The sequence below is a fragment of the Gymnodraco acuticeps genome, unplaced genomic scaffold, assembly GCF_902827175.1.
Source record: "Gymnodraco acuticeps unplaced genomic scaffold, fGymAcu1.1, whole genome shotgun sequence".
Classification (NCBI taxonomy): Eukaryota; Metazoa; Chordata; class Actinopteri; order Perciformes; family Bathydraconidae; genus Gymnodraco; species Gymnodraco acuticeps.
In genome coordinates, this window is record NW_022992287.1 from 476,111 (window position 1) to 492,740 (window position 16,630).

The 16,630-nt window shown below is 41.3% G+C and overlaps 1 protein-coding gene across 1 annotated transcript; it reads right to left on the reverse strand.

The window, feature by feature from the left end:
• Positions 1-284: 284 nt before the first annotated feature.
• Positions 285-12,549, reverse strand: gapdhs (glyceraldehyde-3-phosphate dehydrogenase, spermatogenic). Its single transcript, XM_034207648.1, has 11 exons — positions 12,453-12,549; positions 4,126-4,184; positions 3,682-3,778; positions 3,308-3,414; positions 2,685-2,775; positions 2,472-2,590; positions 2,279-2,360; positions 2,003-2,154; positions 1,221-1,383; positions 872-969; positions 285-771 (listed from the first exon to the last, which is right to left on the reverse strand). The coding sequence occupies exons 2-11, from the start codon at positions 4,152-4,154 to the stop codon at positions 702-704; spliced, it is 1,008 nt and encodes a 335-aa protein (XP_034063539.1). The 5' UTR covers positions 4,155-4,184; positions 12,453-12,549; the 3' UTR covers positions 285-701.
• Positions 12,550-16,630: the final 4,081 nt, after the last annotated feature.

Sequence of the window (16,630 nt, forward strand, 5' to 3'; positions counted from 1 at the left end):
AAAACAGGGCAAATTAAACTTATGCCAACACAATTAGAAAATTAAGGATAAAAACAATAAAAAAGCAAGTAATTAAGTTTGAATTTGATTAGCAATAATAAAAACAATTATTTTATACTCATTAGAGGTAAGAAGCACAACGTTTTAAAGTTCTTGTGAATATAATTTTTGTATGTATTCAATTATATATTTTGTACGTGTCTGACCTTTTACAACATCATGACAGTGTTATGGCTCCATGAGACACAGTGAACAGATAATACCAATAAAAACAGGACAACGTGACAGCTTGAGGTTTTTGAAGTTTTATTTCTGTCTCATTACTCTTAAGCCGAGTTACAGTAGCTCTTCCCCTCAGCTTCCTCCTTCCACTGGTGATGAAGTCTTTAAAACACACCAACAGGGAGATGAATACAGTAGTTACCATAGTAGTGAGCCATAAGGACACATCTAAAGAGGCAGGGGGAGGTGCAGAGGGGGCACACAGACACAAATACTGTCACCGACCGATTGTCGTTAAAGGAAAACAGATAAACTCAGAACACTCAACACACAGTAGCGGCTGCCTACGTTTAATGTAGTAGAGTTAGGGGCTGTGATGCTATGAATTTGCTATGGGTGGGGTGTGTAAAAGAGAAGGGAAAGTGTGGTAGGATGGTGGGGGTGGTCCCTTTTCTGACTTCCTTCTTGGCCAGGAAGTTTTACTCCTTGGAGTGCATGTACAGCATCAGGTCAGCGACACGGTGGCTGTAGCCGAACTCATTGTCATACCTGGAGAGAGAGGGAGCGGACAGAAGAAAGAGGAATAAATTGTTTGGTTTGTAAATGATAGAACTGTGTAGACTATTGATCAAGACAATTGAAAACATACCAGGAAATGAGCTTGACAAAGTTGTCGTTCAGGGAGATACCGGCACCAGCATCAAAGATGGAGGAGTGGGTGTCGCCAATGAAGTCAGAGGAAACCACCTGCAAATTACAAAGTGAATCAGAGGTCACAGAGGAAACATCCATTTCCACCTTTTATGCAAATTGAATCATAATAATTATCTTGTAAATTGTTCATCTTTATCCATGCATCCAAATAAAATGGACAAATGCACATAACGTGGACTGAACTGAAGTTCTTTGTTGAATCGTTACTACCGGTAATTCACAATTGTAGTTCTGGGAGCCATGTATTAGCTTCACAGTGTGTGTGAAGTAACTCTGGGTGTTACCTGGTCCTCGGTGTAACCCAGAATTCCCTTCATGGGTCCCTCCGCGGCCTTCTTGCAGGCTGCCTTGATATCGGCGTAAGACGCAGGCTTGGTCAGACGGCATGTCAGGTCCACCACGGACACATCAGCCACGGGCACCCTGAAGGCCATGCCGGTCAGCTTCCTGGAGAGAGGACGGACATAAAAGAGATATCAGACATGCTCTTCTTACTGCATGTAGTGGAAGGGATAATATGCAGCGGCCCGGTCATTATTGCGAAAGTATCCCGACAATGTGAGCAGGACCCTGACTTAAAAAAAAGTATCTGTTCAATTGCGCACCAAAGACTGAACGGCAGCTATAGCAATGTAACTTTATGTAACTGATTGAGGTTTCCGCAACATAACTGTCCAAGACTGTTCACAGTTTCCTTTACATTAAACAGTCTTTAAACAATGCCATTGCCCATACCATGTTTCCTTTAGGGTTTACTTCCTGTTTGTCTTCCTCTGCTGTTTCCTTTAGTGTTTACTTCATGAGTCTTCAACCTCTTTCCTGCTTTTTATTGCATTGCGTGCTATTTGCTTATATCAAAAAGTATTTTTTCTGATGGAGTAACAAAAAACAAAAATGTACATTTAGCTGACGCTTTTATCCAAAGCGACTTACAATAAGTGATCTGAGTGTCCTTCCTAGCAGTTTGCTATTGATGGTGAGCAGGCCACTGAATGTACAAACTGACCAATCAGAATTAAGTTTTCATCTAAGCCAAGTAACAATATCAAGATGTGTGTGTCCTTACCCGTTGAGTTCGGGGATGACTTTGCCGACAGCCTTGGCAGCACCAGTGGAGGCTGGAATGATGTTCTGGTGGGCACCGCGGCCATCACGCCAGGCCTTGGCGCTGGGTCCGTCCACGGTCTTCTGGGTGGCTGTGTACGCGTGCACTGTAGTCTAAAGAGAGGAGTGTCACATCAAACAGAACATCAGTGACTCTGACACACATTCATGAGTTAAAATACAGGGTCTTCTATGTTAAAGTCCTTACAGTATAACATTTGGACACACTGCGACTTACCATGAGAGCCTCCTCAATGCCAAAGTTATCTTGGATGACTTTGGCCAGGGGGGCCAGGCAGTTGGTGGTGCAGGAGGCATTGCTATCAACAGAAAGACAGGTCACTTAGTATAGGACTCAAATGTAATGGAATTGCTCCTCCCAAATCTATGAGCATGTTTGTGAAAAATGAAAGGTCCATATCCAAACACACCTGACGATGGTCATGGTGGAGGGGTCGTATTTGTCCTCGTTGACTCCCATGACGAACATTGGAGCGTCGGGTGAGGGGGCGGACACGACCACGCGCTGTGCTCCACCCTGGATGTGAGACTGCGATCGGAGAAGGAAGAGGGCACAGGTTAGAAACCGAGACATTAGGCCGTCTGTGTTATCTGTTTCTATGTGTGTGCATGTGGGTACATACTGAGGCTTTGTCCACAGTGAGGAAGACTCCGGTGGACTCCACAACGTACTTGGCTCCAGCTTTGCCCCAGGGGATTTCTTGTGGCTTCATGCTGTAGTCAAGGGAAATATAAAATGATGATCAGGAAAATTAAGAAGGGGGAGGATGAAGAAAAACTTTGATACACTTGTATGCACTCTTTCTCCGAGTCGATACTAATAAAATAAAAAGGTTAACAAAAGGAAGTAACACCAAAACACTACAGAGCCTCTTTGGATCATGTTATGCCAGTGATGAAACGTTTTAGTTTTTTTCAACACCTAGGCAGTTAAGGTTCAGATCCTGCCATATTTAGTATGTTATTTGGTGAGAACTGAATAATAATTGACGCTCAGTGCTCAGAGGATCAGGACTCTCTAACTATCCTTTCTGATGGCGTTGCATTTTGCAGATGAGGAAGCACCATTGCTGAACGGACTAAAACAACAGCCGGCACCACGGGTGGAGGGCCAGCTCCCATGTGTGATCGCTGAGTCAGCACAAAGCCTTTATTTAGGATACTGAATAACAGAAGGTGAAACTGGCACTAAATCATATTAAATAAATCTGCTTGCCACTAACCACTAAACATCACCCACACTTACCACTGGAAGACGGAGATGGCCTGGCCATCGACGATGAGCTTGTCATCCTCTTTGGAGACCTCACCATTGTAACGGCCGTGGGTGGAGTCATACTTGAACATGTAGACCTTGGAGGCGGGAAGATAACACAAGTTTAGTTCAGGTATAATTAAAAACATAATCTATGAGTCAGTTTTCGGTTTGTTATTTTGTTAACCAAACCCATTCAGAAATAAACATTTAAAGCATTAAAGCTTGTGTTTCAACCCAATGTTATCATTTAATAAAAGTGAGTAAAATACAGTATATGTTTTAGTTCTAAGATACTCCTGTGATATTTAAATACATTGTTGTTAATTTTCTGTATGCAAATATGTAGATCTACGCTTTCTCACCATGTACTGCAGGTCAATGAAGGGGTCGTTGATGGCCACGACCTTGATGCCCTTCTGGAGGCAAGCCCTCAGGACCAGGCGGCCAATACGGCCAAATCTGCAGGGAGAGAGAGGAGGGAGGGGGATCAATAATAGTTGTTTTGCAAAAATGGTGGTATGCTTTGTCAGAATGTCACAGACCTCACAAGAATCTTCCATAAAAACACATGAAATCATGAGTTTCCACTATTGTATTCCTACAGCTCCACTGATGTTAAGCTATGATTAAATTGACAATAAAACCTGACTTCAAGGCTTTTTTGTGACATCTAATCAGAGTAAGTTCATCTTTTCCTGTGCCATTATTATGATATTATTGATTGATTATTACAAAAGTCTGCTTTACTTGACATCGTAACCTAACAATCACAAAATCAGTCCTGTTTGTGTGTGTTTTAAACTCACCCATTGATTCCAACACAGAGGTCTGACATGGCTGCTGCTGTTTAGAGGGATTGAGATACCTGAGAGATACAAGAAAGAAACAGAGAGACCAAGGGCATTAGAACTACAGCTACCGATTGATGGAAAAAACATGCAACACATCCAGTCTAATGAATGAACTGTGCCAGGAATCACTGCAGCTGTCACCATGTCCAATATGCGCTCCGTACTGGACAGGCTCCAGAAATCACTAAAAGTCTGTATTTGGGGGAATGGAGGATTCCAATCCAACATGTTCACAGCAGTGAAATTAAATCTCTGCATTAAACCCTGCGGACTGATCGACTGCAGGCCTGTGTATGAGCTGTAGCTTAAAGCATTTCAAAATTCTCTGTGCAACAAATATTATCATCTAGGCTACTTTCTATGTTTTAAATGTGTTGCATGGTGTCAGCTCCTACAATAACATGAAGACAGGCAGGGAGCAGTAGTTTCACAGCACAGTAGAAGCGCGGTGTGGCGCATTAGCACTACAGCGAGGAATAAAACACCTAGAGGAGGTTTAAAGTGCTATATAAATAAAGCTGTATTGCATTGTATACATGAGGGTTTGTTTCTGAAGTTATAATGTCAAGATGAGCTGGTTACTACTGTCAAAGTTAGAATACCAGCTTGGATGGGACCGTTTGTTACCAGTGACGGTACAGGCTGCTTTATGTTCAACAAACAAAAGTGGGGGCGTCTTACATCATGCAGGGACATGTTTAGACAACAATGAAAGGAGAGAGAAATTGTAGGTACTGAACGCAACTTGACAAACAAAGACTTGCCGACTGAACAGAGGAAGCCTGGCTTTGACTCAACTATGTGACCTCCTTTACCCTCAGCATTCCTCTCCTTCTCATGCTGTGCACTCATTTGCCGGTTCTCCTCTCAACGCCTCTTCTGTCTGCGCCTTCTACTTTTCTACCACTTGCATCCCTTCTCCTTTAATTCCTTTTCCTCCTTCATCTTCTGACTCCACCCCTTCTTCTCCTTTGCTGTCTTTGAATCTGTTTGTGCTCGAAGGGATATACACTCTGATATCTTATTTAGCTTCGCAAATCATGTCTTGGGACTTGCACCTTTTGGCATAGATAACTAATATGGTCATTTACAATTCAAATTGAGCTATGTTTACTATTTATTGTTATAAGACAATTACACAATTTAGAATGAATATACAAATTCATTTAAGATGTATTAAAGGTCAATAAACCAGTTTGTAACATGTACCCAAACACTTACTCATACAGGTGAACAGATAGTGGTCGAGTGACCGAGGTTAACGCTGATTGCCCTTGACTTTGGTTGGTTGTCGTTTTAGACTATAGTAATCTCCTAATCTGTTGTGTGTATGCGTCTCACTGAGTGTGAGTCGTGTGTGTCCCAGTTGGGAGCCTGTAGGACAGGATGTCGATCTGGTGAAATGCATTGTGGGAGCACTTGAAATAGACTAAAATGGACAAGCAAATTAGGATAAATCTCTCTCTCATTTTCACACGCGCTCTCAAATGTGAACAATTCTCCATAAAGCTTGGAGCAATTTTACTTTAATGTATTCACTTGTTCTTAATTGGGATTTTAAGCCAATCTGATGCCAGTTCAAATCTATTTATTGAACTGTCTGCCACCGTTTCCACTGTCAGATTTCCAACAGGGTGATTTGTAGTGTATGTGCTTGCTTTTTGATTCGTCTCATGTGCCTTTTGTTTAGAGCTGAGCAGCCATTTTGAACTCTGCTGGTAGCATCTATTATACAAGGTCGCCAAAGGAGAGAGAGGTAGAGAGAAAAGAAAGAGGGTGCATACAGTATTACCATGCAGTTCTCACATTTCTATGTCTTTCCCACCATGTCCTATTGTGTGTTCACAGAACTCTCCTCCCCCCTGTGCACTTCTCACTATTTGTCTCACTTGGTGGCTTTCTCCCTCTCTCTGTTCTCTCCGTTTTCTTTACACAGAGCCGGTTCCCTGGGTTTTCCAATGTAAAATGGTTGCTCTACTGACAAATGATACTACTTAAAAGAGAAGGCTATTCTGATTCACTAAAGCATGGGGAACGCCTGGACAAAGACTAATATGGCCACATTAGAGAGATCTGTTGATGGATAATTCAACTTCCCTAGTTTGCAGTGTACAGAGAATAATAGTACAATTGTTTAAGGCTAAACTATGAAAATGTGAGTTGAATACATCTGTGTGCAACCCCTGATGCCTAGCAACAGTGTCTGGCTTTTACCCATTTATACGAGAAGCCAAAACAACTTTGCCAACGCAGTTTTAATGAATGCACATAAGGAATGAAACTGTAGCACCACTGTTCAGCTTCCAAAGGTAGTGCTAAGTTGCATTTAGTTTAGGTATAAACTGTGCTAAATGTACTTGATAGTGTACATTTTGTTCAATCCCTGGTTCAGCACTGTTAAATCATCCAATTTCTCAATGTAGAGTAACATTCATGTTTTCAATTGCAGTAAACTTTCTTCAGCACTGGAGGCTTGTCTCTTTTGGCTGCAGAGCAATCAGTCTGATCTGGCATTCAGCACACACTCACACAGACATGTCTCAGCTCATAGAGGCAGTATTGTGCATGCAAAGCAATGAAGTGACATGCTGTTAGCTGCAGCTTGAAATCAGCTGACACTCAGAATATCAAACCCTCCCCCCCCCTTTCCCACACCACTCAAACTAATCATTACAATTCAACTCCCTACCCCCTCCTGTCCGCGCCACTCTTTGTCTGTCTGATCCCCCTCATTTAGCACCACAACCCTCGTCCCCCCTGTCCGAGCTTCGACCCACTTTCCTCACACAAACAGAGTGTAACCACCGTAAAGACCACTGGGGGAAGGATGACTCATGACTAGTTGGGCAGAAAAATAATTCTGCATCAGGTGGTCGAATACTAAAACTGAGACTAAATATATTAGACATGTGAAGGGGAAGAATACCTCTTCTTTTCTCTTTTATGTAACAGTATTTGAAGAGCCTTTGGATAGTGTGTGGACTCCAGTCTAACCTAATATGTACCTGAGTTTTGAGAGGATTAAATAAATAAACAATTTACACGGCTACTTATTTGGTATAGAGTGGGTCATTTGAAAGAGTTTAAGAGTAAAGATAGAGCTCCTGCCCTTGCTTTTCCTTTCCCCACTCTGCCACTCCCCCTGCCTTCCCCCGCTCTCCTTTCAGTGTCTTTTGCGTTTGAAAACCTTCCTCCTTCTGTCACACCCTCGTCCTCCAGTATTTTTCCACTGCAGTGCTGATTGGCTAAAGGCCAGGCAGACTATCCAATTAGCTTTTCCCTTCTTGCCCGCCTTTCTGGTCGCAATTTAAAAAAGAAATACATTACAGACTGAATCACAAATCATGCTTTACGCCTCTTAGATACAAACACTCTAATAGAATCGATTCAATCTTTCTGTGTTCAAAACTTTTCCTCTGCTTCCTCTTCTTCTTTTGCTGCTGCCCTTTTTACAGTGTCACCTCTGAGGCAATGTCACTTTCTGCTATTAACCAGTCAGTTAAATGTCCAATGCCATCACATCACAAGTAAACACACACACACACACACACACACCACCCCAGGGTGTCGGCTGTGTCAGCAGGCATGGCGTCCTGCTGACAGGAATAGGCAGATAATAAGTTCAATCTTTCTATTGGACAATTCACCAGTGGCAACATAACCTGATAAGCCGATACTATATTCAGTGCTAATACTTTTAACGAATGAATACGTTTTGATAATCAAAGATAGGAATAGATGATAAAGAAGGTGATATGATACATGTATGTATGTACATGAATTAGTTAAAGGTGTGTCGTATCAAAATACAAAGGATTCAATAGAAGGGACACATGTGACCGCTCTGCAGAGGTAATACTGATACTGGACGACACTCTCACTCACTCACACACACGGTAAGAGCTTTTGTCAGCAGGCAGATGACAGATTCCCTTCGTGCTCAGACCCTGTGACTGGCCTCTTTTCCTCAAGCTACAGTTCTATAGTGTTATGCTGCGTTTGCTATCTTCTTGCTGTACAAACACCTGGCCCTATCAATATCTGTATAAAAAAAGCTATGCAAAACTGCTTTGTTTCACAAGTAAGGGCTGCTTTTGTCCCAGACGTCTATCCTTACCTACTGGAGGGCTTATTTCCCTTTTCCTGTGTGACAGTTAGGTGCAGAGTGCTGTGTCACTCTTGAGATCCTTCTCTCTGACACACATCCTGGACAAGATGGCTGCTTGATCATTGAGCAGAATGGAGAGGAACACTCATGTTAACCTTGGCCTTGAAACAACCACATCACATTATGTGGAAAACGTGTGTTAATCTAGTGAAAAACAAGTCATAATCAACACAAGAGGAACTAATGACTCAGGAGTTTGAGTATGAGAGATTCTTCCCCATCTATACAACCATTCCCTTAAGTGTGTACAGAAGGAAGAGTAGGAGCTTCTGTCCAACATAAGTAGTACGTGCAGACATTAATCTAATAGAAGAACAACAAAAAAACGATTTGTAACACCAAGAACCTGAGAGTCACGACCGTAACTATCACCAATGTAATAGACACCCCATGACCCTCATACTTGCATATATCACGATGTGTGTATGTGGGTTGTCCATATCTCTTTAATAACATGACTGTAATCACTGATATACTTGAACATGTAATGATAAGCTCATTGTTATACATGTGCAATACAAATTATTTTTTGATAAATTAAATACACGGGGTTATAATGATAAATTATGTAAATAAAAAATATTCTGATGCATGGCAAATTGCTGTTCAATTTCCCCGAAACTATGATAATTAGTGGGGCACGATAATTATCGGTCCGATATTAGGAATAATGACGTCATCCCGATAACAGTATTAATAGCCAAGATAATATACAATATATTTTTTGGGTTAAAAAATAAAAAAAGACTGCGGTGTGGGTGGATTGGGATGAGGGGCGCTTGTTTTTCACTCGGCTCCTCCCGTTTTGCCAGTACTGTGGTTTTAGTGGTTTAGGAAGAGGGGAGTTTTTCACAAATCCAGCGCTCCCTAACTCGTGCCTGGCTGTGACGTAAATGGTGTGCGGCCGTGAAGCCAGGACAGTAAACAAACATGTCGCCGGTAGTATGGGACTATTTCAAAGTTTCAGAGTTAGATAGTTCGCTTGCTATTTGTATTAACAAATGCAGAAGTTCCACGAGGAGGGAAAAAGGCAACGAGCTATAATACTTCCAACCTGATTAGTCACCTGAAACATCGCCATCGCTACGATGGTGTGTTAAAAGCGTACGAAGACGCCTGCGCTGCTAAACTAGCGGCGAATCCAAAGCCAGCTGCAAAGGCACCGGGGCTTTTACCTATCGACGAGGCTTTTGAAAAAGGCAAGACGTTTGCCGGAGACGACCCCAGGGCTAAAACGATCTCTAACTTCATCATAGAAATGATGGCGCTTGACGAGAGTCAAAACTGTTCTTGGCTTTGTTTTGTTCATAGTAGTAATGCTCATGTCATTTGCTCACTACTAGTCTTTTTTTTACCACCAGGTGTGCAAAAACTACAGGTACATTTCATATATATATATATATATTAGGGCTGTCAGTCGATTAAAATATTTAATCGCATGATTGTCCATAGTTAATCGCACATTTTTGATCTGTTCTAAATGTACCTTAGAGGAATATTTTTCAAGTTTTTAATACTCTTATCAACATATGAGTGGACAAATATGCTTTATGCTAATGTTTATTATCATTTGAACAATGACAAATATTCTCATGAATATTAAACACAACAACTTCTGAACATTACAAATATTCGCCTCAATTCAACCTGGAACCTCTCTCATTCAATAATACAATACAAATGGTGTGTGTGTGTGTGTGTGTATGTGTGTGTGTGTGTATGTGTGTGTGTGTGTGTGTGATGGATCGTTGGAGCTATGTGCAACTCAAGGCATATGCTCGAACCGGAGCTGCCTGGACGCTGCAATCATGTTGCGCACTATCCGTGCTGAGTGTGCTGACTTTTCGTACAATGCCCCACTGTCTGGCTTCCTGCATAAAGTCAAGTGCTCGGCACAGTTGTGGCGAAATGTCGCTCCTCTGTTTTCATTTAAACAGCTCCTTATATCCGTTAGCGCAGCTAGCTAGCACCAGATGCTAACAACAACAATGCACGTAAGGTCTCTCTCTCGCTCGCTCGAGCCACACATACACACACCCTCCCGGTCCTCCAGATGGCCAGTCGGTGCCTGCCGGTGAGCGTGGAAGTGTGGTCTGCCACAAGCGGGCGGCAGGAGCGGGGCTGTCAGCATCAGCTTGTAGATGGTATTGTAAACTCGATGCGCTCTGAAACTACGGGGCGGCCGAGGAAAAAAAATACACATGCGTTAATCGCGTTAAAATAATTAGTGGCATTATTTTTTTTTGCGTTAACGCGTTATTAACGCGCTAACTTGACAGCCCTAATATATATATATAATATTATTATCGGTTATCGGTATCGGTCTTGAGAAGCAGGAAGTTATCGGTATCGGTTTCAAAAAACCAATATCGTGCATCCCTAATGATAATAGATCCTTCAGTTTGGCAACTTCTACAGCTTTGACTATACTAGCATCTCCCCTGGCAGCTCTGGGCCTGTTATGAGTGACCTTCAGTCATCCAGAGCCTGAGATAAGAGGCCTTACTCCCCATCCACGAGTACAGTGGGGGAAAACACCATTTCAAGTAGATATATAGTTAAAGAATACAGCTTAGCAGCTGGTCAGCATCACTGCTGCAGCACTGGGCCTGCTGTGACCTTCTCAGCTGCAGTGATGACCTTCAACAGGGAGACAAGGCCAGACATGGCTGCATCTGCATGTACCACACCTACATGGGATGTATGGAAGTAACTGCAAGCAAATAGGCATTGCAACAGTAATAATACATTATGTACACTATTTTTACTATTATAAATAATGCTGAATACTAAATAAGGCAATAAAGAGTTAAGAGTTTATACTGTAAGGCTGATTGGCTTAACAGATTGCAATTAGTTTGGCATGGTATTGCTGCTTTAAAAAGTGCAGGCCTCTTTGCGAACCGCGTCAACAGGTCTGTCGAGTCAAACTGCGACAGAATAATGCGACACCACAGTCCTGTGCCCTTCACAGCCATCACTGAAGCCTGTTGCACCACGCCTCTCTCATCTTTCGACATTAAATAAAGCCAAGGTTATTTCATTTTTTTCCGGTTTCGGTTCTTGCATCACTGTGATCTGTAATTCCCGTCAAGTACAACTCATCTCTGAAATCTAATGGCGGAACGACAGGTTTCATCATGAAGTATGGGGAAAGCACGTAGCTTACCCTTCATGCACGTACACTCCCGTACATTTCGTCCATTACAGCCCAATACAAAAATGTACCTGCAGTCAAATTACAGCTTTTACATGTAACACATTCAAACTCACTGCATAGCTATTTTCAATGGAATATTGTTATGTTTCTTCTGTGATAAACGCGGTCATATATATTTTTGTATTGAGGTTATATAACACGGAGACTAATCCACTTCCGCAAAGATGCAGCAATGGGAGGCGCTGTCAATGTCACGTCACGCACTCAGTAAAACAGCTCAGCTTCAGATGAATGAATTAAACGTTATGAAACAGCTCCATATTATGTACCTTTTCTTCACAATGAGGCACGATTGCTTTTGATTCTCTTGGGAGTTTATAGATAGAGGATGTGGGTGCTGGCTATATGATGCAACGAAAAACTCAAGTAGAGAGAACAACGAGCAGCCTCTCTCCTGACTGAAAGGCCATGTCCGCATCCATTTATCATCCTCGCTTTTCTCTTCCTGCAGACCATCATAAAAGGTGCTTACTGCTAGGCTGTTTCACCAATGCAACATTAAATGTGATATAAGCTAATGTTACATCACTCTCATCCTCTCGCCTGGCTGTCTCTCGCCACTGTAAACGGTTACATGGCCGATTCAAACATGCACTGTAATGGCTCCAGGGTGGCTACTGGAGCTATAAGTCGTTTACAGCTTTTAATAATTTCAGTCTCGGGACAATATTCGATGAATTTAAGGGTACATATGTATATTTAAAGCGGCATAGTTAACCTACTTACTGTACGACTGGCCTACATGTGTATACAGACATATAAACTAACATATAAACCCGTAGTGAAGGCTGAGTAGTGTCAAATACTGGTAACGTCATCTATCAAGTCACATTTGTTTTACTGTATAATGGCTTCTACACAGTGCAGTTTACGGTAAATCGGTGTTGGGCTTACCTCCTGCTGATGCTTCTTGAGTCTGGGTGCGCAATACTAGGTGCCGCCTTCCGCTTTTATACAAGACACGTGCCTCGGGAAGCCTGGTCGTCCTGGCGACGTGACGTCACCTCATCCTATGCTGCTAGGCTCCATTCTGAACGAGCGGCTGGTCACGGCTGCCATAGTAACTACAGAGGGAATACATACTTTTTCACACATCTTACTCATAAACTAATGCATGACAAGGGTGGTGTGATGATGAAAGATGATATTAAGCAGAGAGAAAAACAGGCAAGCAGACAGAGAGATGAAGGACAAGCCAGAGATAGGACAGACAGAGACACTGGCAGGATGCCAGCGTGGAAGTGGGGAATGATGAAGCATTTTGCCCCTTTTCCACGATGGATTGGCCACATGCATGGGATGAAATACAGAAGAATCAAAGATTATGCATGGACAGCCTTTATATGTAGCTAATAGAGACATTAAACTATAGCAGCTGTAGATTACAATAGTCAAAATAACACAATGCAGTCTATTTGGTGGCTGATCACCCTATGTACAGACCACATGTTTAGGCCTACACTGTGCAGTGAACTGTAAAGGACTGCAGACTGAGTCACCTATGGATGCAGCATGTGTGTGTATGTCTGTGTGTGCCTATATGGATGGTAATAGTACTGTTATAAGCAATCATGAAATCAACCACGATCCCATGGAGACACGTTCTACATTCTGTGACACCAATTTGTTTACCTAATGTTACAGAAGTAAACACAAACATATAAAAAGAGCTAACAATACAAATAATATTTAAGAGTATATCTGAATTAGACTTATTTTGAATGATATCCTATTATTTTTCATGCTATTCTATTTTTCTTCTTTGCTTTCCCTCCTCTCCTCATGTTTCAGCACGTGTCAGACAGAACGAGCCTACGTAAGGGAGGATGCGTGCACTGCTGTAACATGGGAGATCCCTGCAGTGCAGTGAGCAGGAAGTCGTTGACCAATATGATTTGCACACATTGCACATCCCCTGTTGCATTGGCTTTGAATTTCTGCCTTGTAAAGTATAGGATCAAACCATCTATCTATCTATCATAGAAATCAATCTAACAGTAGATATTTCTGCAGATATATCTAAGTTATAAGTATCTCTGCAAAACATTTCGAAAATGAAAATAAATTGTCAAAATCATGGCATGCTCGTCGTTTTCTTTCAGTTTGCCCATGCCCTATATTTTGAATTAAATCAATGTTATTTTATTTCGTTTTCTTTAGTTTATGAAATAAAACAATCACCATCACAGTGGGCTATACTTATGTTTTGGTAATTCCAAATATAATTATTTTATTTCTGCACAATCACAGGGTCCACTCACGATCAGGAATACATCTATGGCGCCATCGGCTGGACAATGTTGCCGACTATGTTGTGCAGAGCTGTTCTAGAGGCAGTCCTCCTGTGTCTTGTCCTAACAACACTCTTTGACATTACTGTTTCTGTTGACTGTCAGCACACTGTGGATTATAAACATGCAGCACATAGAAGGTTTTACGATGGTTCGTTTTCTCAGTGGATCTTTTGTGTTTGTAAGATTCATTGCAGTGGAAACACTAGAACAAATGTGGAAAGTGTTCAGATTGGCAAAGACAGAAGTTCTTACAAATGCAGTTGGGGAATTTAGCAATAGGGGAAGCATATAAATTAAAATGCATGAAGCTTGCAGAAGATCAATGTGATGTTCAACGGTGAAGGTTAAATAGATCTTCATTTCTGAAACACAGCCAAATTCTCTCGATATCTACCCTAAACCAGAACTTTGTTTATCTTCAATTGTATAACTTGGATGGCGCATTAAGTCCTCGACAACATATTCTCAGCAAGAAAGATGTCCCTGACGTTTGTCTGAAGACTTTTATCTCCCTGACCTTGCATGGCGGATGACAGTGGACCAGTCTTACCTCTTATCAGCTGTGGGCTGTCAGTTGGACGCAAGGCCAGCCCTAGACATTTTGGTGCCCCCCCCCGCCCCTCCAAGCAATACACAATAGAATATATAAAGAATAAATGAAAAATCTCTACAAAAGACCAATACACTAGAAAAACTGAAACGTATTGACATACATAAGGTTTCAAATGTATTCATTGTTGTATGAACATGTTTTAATTGGGGGGTGGACGTCACATCCTCTTGGGGGGTTCAGGGGTATGCCCCCGGGAAAGATTTATTTTAACATTTTACAGTAAAATGCTTCAATCTGGTGCACTTTGAGCACACAATTACTAGAGACTAGATGGGGGTACAACTCTAAAACACCTATATGAAAAAGATCGGTTTACATTTTAATAACCAAATAAGTATGTGAACATAACCATCATTTTCCAGTTACACTATCCATGCAATGTCATTGTTGTACAGCAGAGGGCGAACTTGCCTTTACAGTATATGGAGCGTCATTAGAGGGACAGAGTTTGTGTCCAGTCACCTTCAGTTGAACATAACATGTTAATATCTACTATCTGGAAACAGATATTAAAGTGATTAAATTGTAAAGTAGTATCTAATGAATGCACAAAACCATCAAGGTGTAAAGGTAATCAGTGTTTTAAGATACATCTCTTTTGTGAAACTGAAAATCCCTATTTTGACTATTTTGAAGTAAGGCAGATGTTCATCAGGCTATAGATACTTTTCATATATGGACCATGTCTTGTGTGTTTTGTCTGGCTCATAACAGTATTATAAATCTGTGAAAAGTAACACGTTTGTCAGGGATTCTAAAAAAACACTTCTAACAGAAAAAACATTATACGCTTTTGAATCCACCTTGCAAAATGCAAAGTCCAGTTAGTCGACTTTATGACTCCGGGATGTTACCAGTAAATAAGAAAAGAAGAACGCAAATAAGGGTTGTTTATACATCTGGTATGTGATGATAAGGTAAAAACATATTTATTGCATTTTTTGGCTTTGGTGTCGAATCATAAAGTCGAACCTCTTCTCAGTTATTTTTCATTATTTCTTTCATCCACACACCAAAGATTGAGTCTTGAAAACGGAAAGCACCTGTGTAGCAGAACAAAGTATTTATTGACATTTAAGCTTCCTTATGTAAACTGTCGGCTAAAATGAGCCACCAGCTGAAGGACAAATGTGTCATATACACCTCCTCCTACCACTACTTAACAGGAAATTTAGGTCTGAGCAGAGGTGTGTGTGCAGATGTGAACATATGAGAATTCAGTCTCACACACAACATTGGAAAAACAAACCATTTGTCATTATAATACAAACTTTTAAAAGAATTTCCACATGTTCCAGTTATGTCGTGTCTTTAATAGCCACAGTATTAGGCCTATAATTTTCACGTTTACATTACTCCATGTACACATATGATTATATGTTGTAGTTTTCTTCACATTCTCAACCCACTGAAAGTGATTTAAGACAACACTAATGCCGAGAGCTCCAACAGTTCAACACACTGAGCCCATGGTACCATTAAAACAACCTCCTGACCCCCTCAGGCAGAGAGCTGGCCCTCTCTGATAATATTTTCATAGGCTGTGAATTATAAGTGTTTAAAGGGGCACTAATCGCAGAGTTACACTCATGCCAAGAGCTGCTTAGCATCAGTAAACCACAAAGTCTGGATAGAGAGCCTCGAGGGCCAGATTTTAGCCAAAGTTAAAACATTCATTACAACAATTATTTTTTATGGCCTATCATGCCTTTTAAGAAAATATATAGTGGAAAATAAAAGGAAAGATAGGATGGATAGGGGGTGAAGTAGCCTTCTTAAGTCAGATTCAAACCTTTGACACCACTTATACATACCGTATATGCAACATTTCAACAATGTTCATAACTGTCTGTCAGACCCTGAAAGTGGAGGAAGCTGACGGGAGCCACATGGGTAAAAAGTGAAGACATGGTTTGAATCCTTGGGATGGTTGACTAAGATTCTTCCCTCAGAACAGCTAACAGAATACTTATAAATGGCTAATTAATAATACAAACCAGTTTTTTCAATACAGAACACACTGTTGTTGCAATTAAAACTGATAGATGAGTCTTCATTGTGACAGAAATGTTCCATTAATGCCACAACACGGAAAACAAAGAGAGGTGTATTGCATTGCATTGTTGTCCAGCAGAGGGCAACACACACCTAACAACACTATGCAG

Bases quoted from the DNA above. Each gene is read 5' to 3' on its own strand.
- gapdhs (XM_034207648.1), bottom strand. From the start codon at position 4,154: ATGTCAGACCTCTGTGTTGGAATCAATGG. The intron at 2,591-2,684 runs GTATGTACCCAC...CTCCGATCGCAG, and splicing joins TCACTGTGGACAAAGCCTCA to TCTCACATCCAGGGTGGAGC. The intron at 1,384-2,002 runs GTAAGGACACAC...TCCTCTCTCCAG, and splicing joins GTCATCCCCGAACTCAACGG to GAAGCTGACCGGCATGGCCT.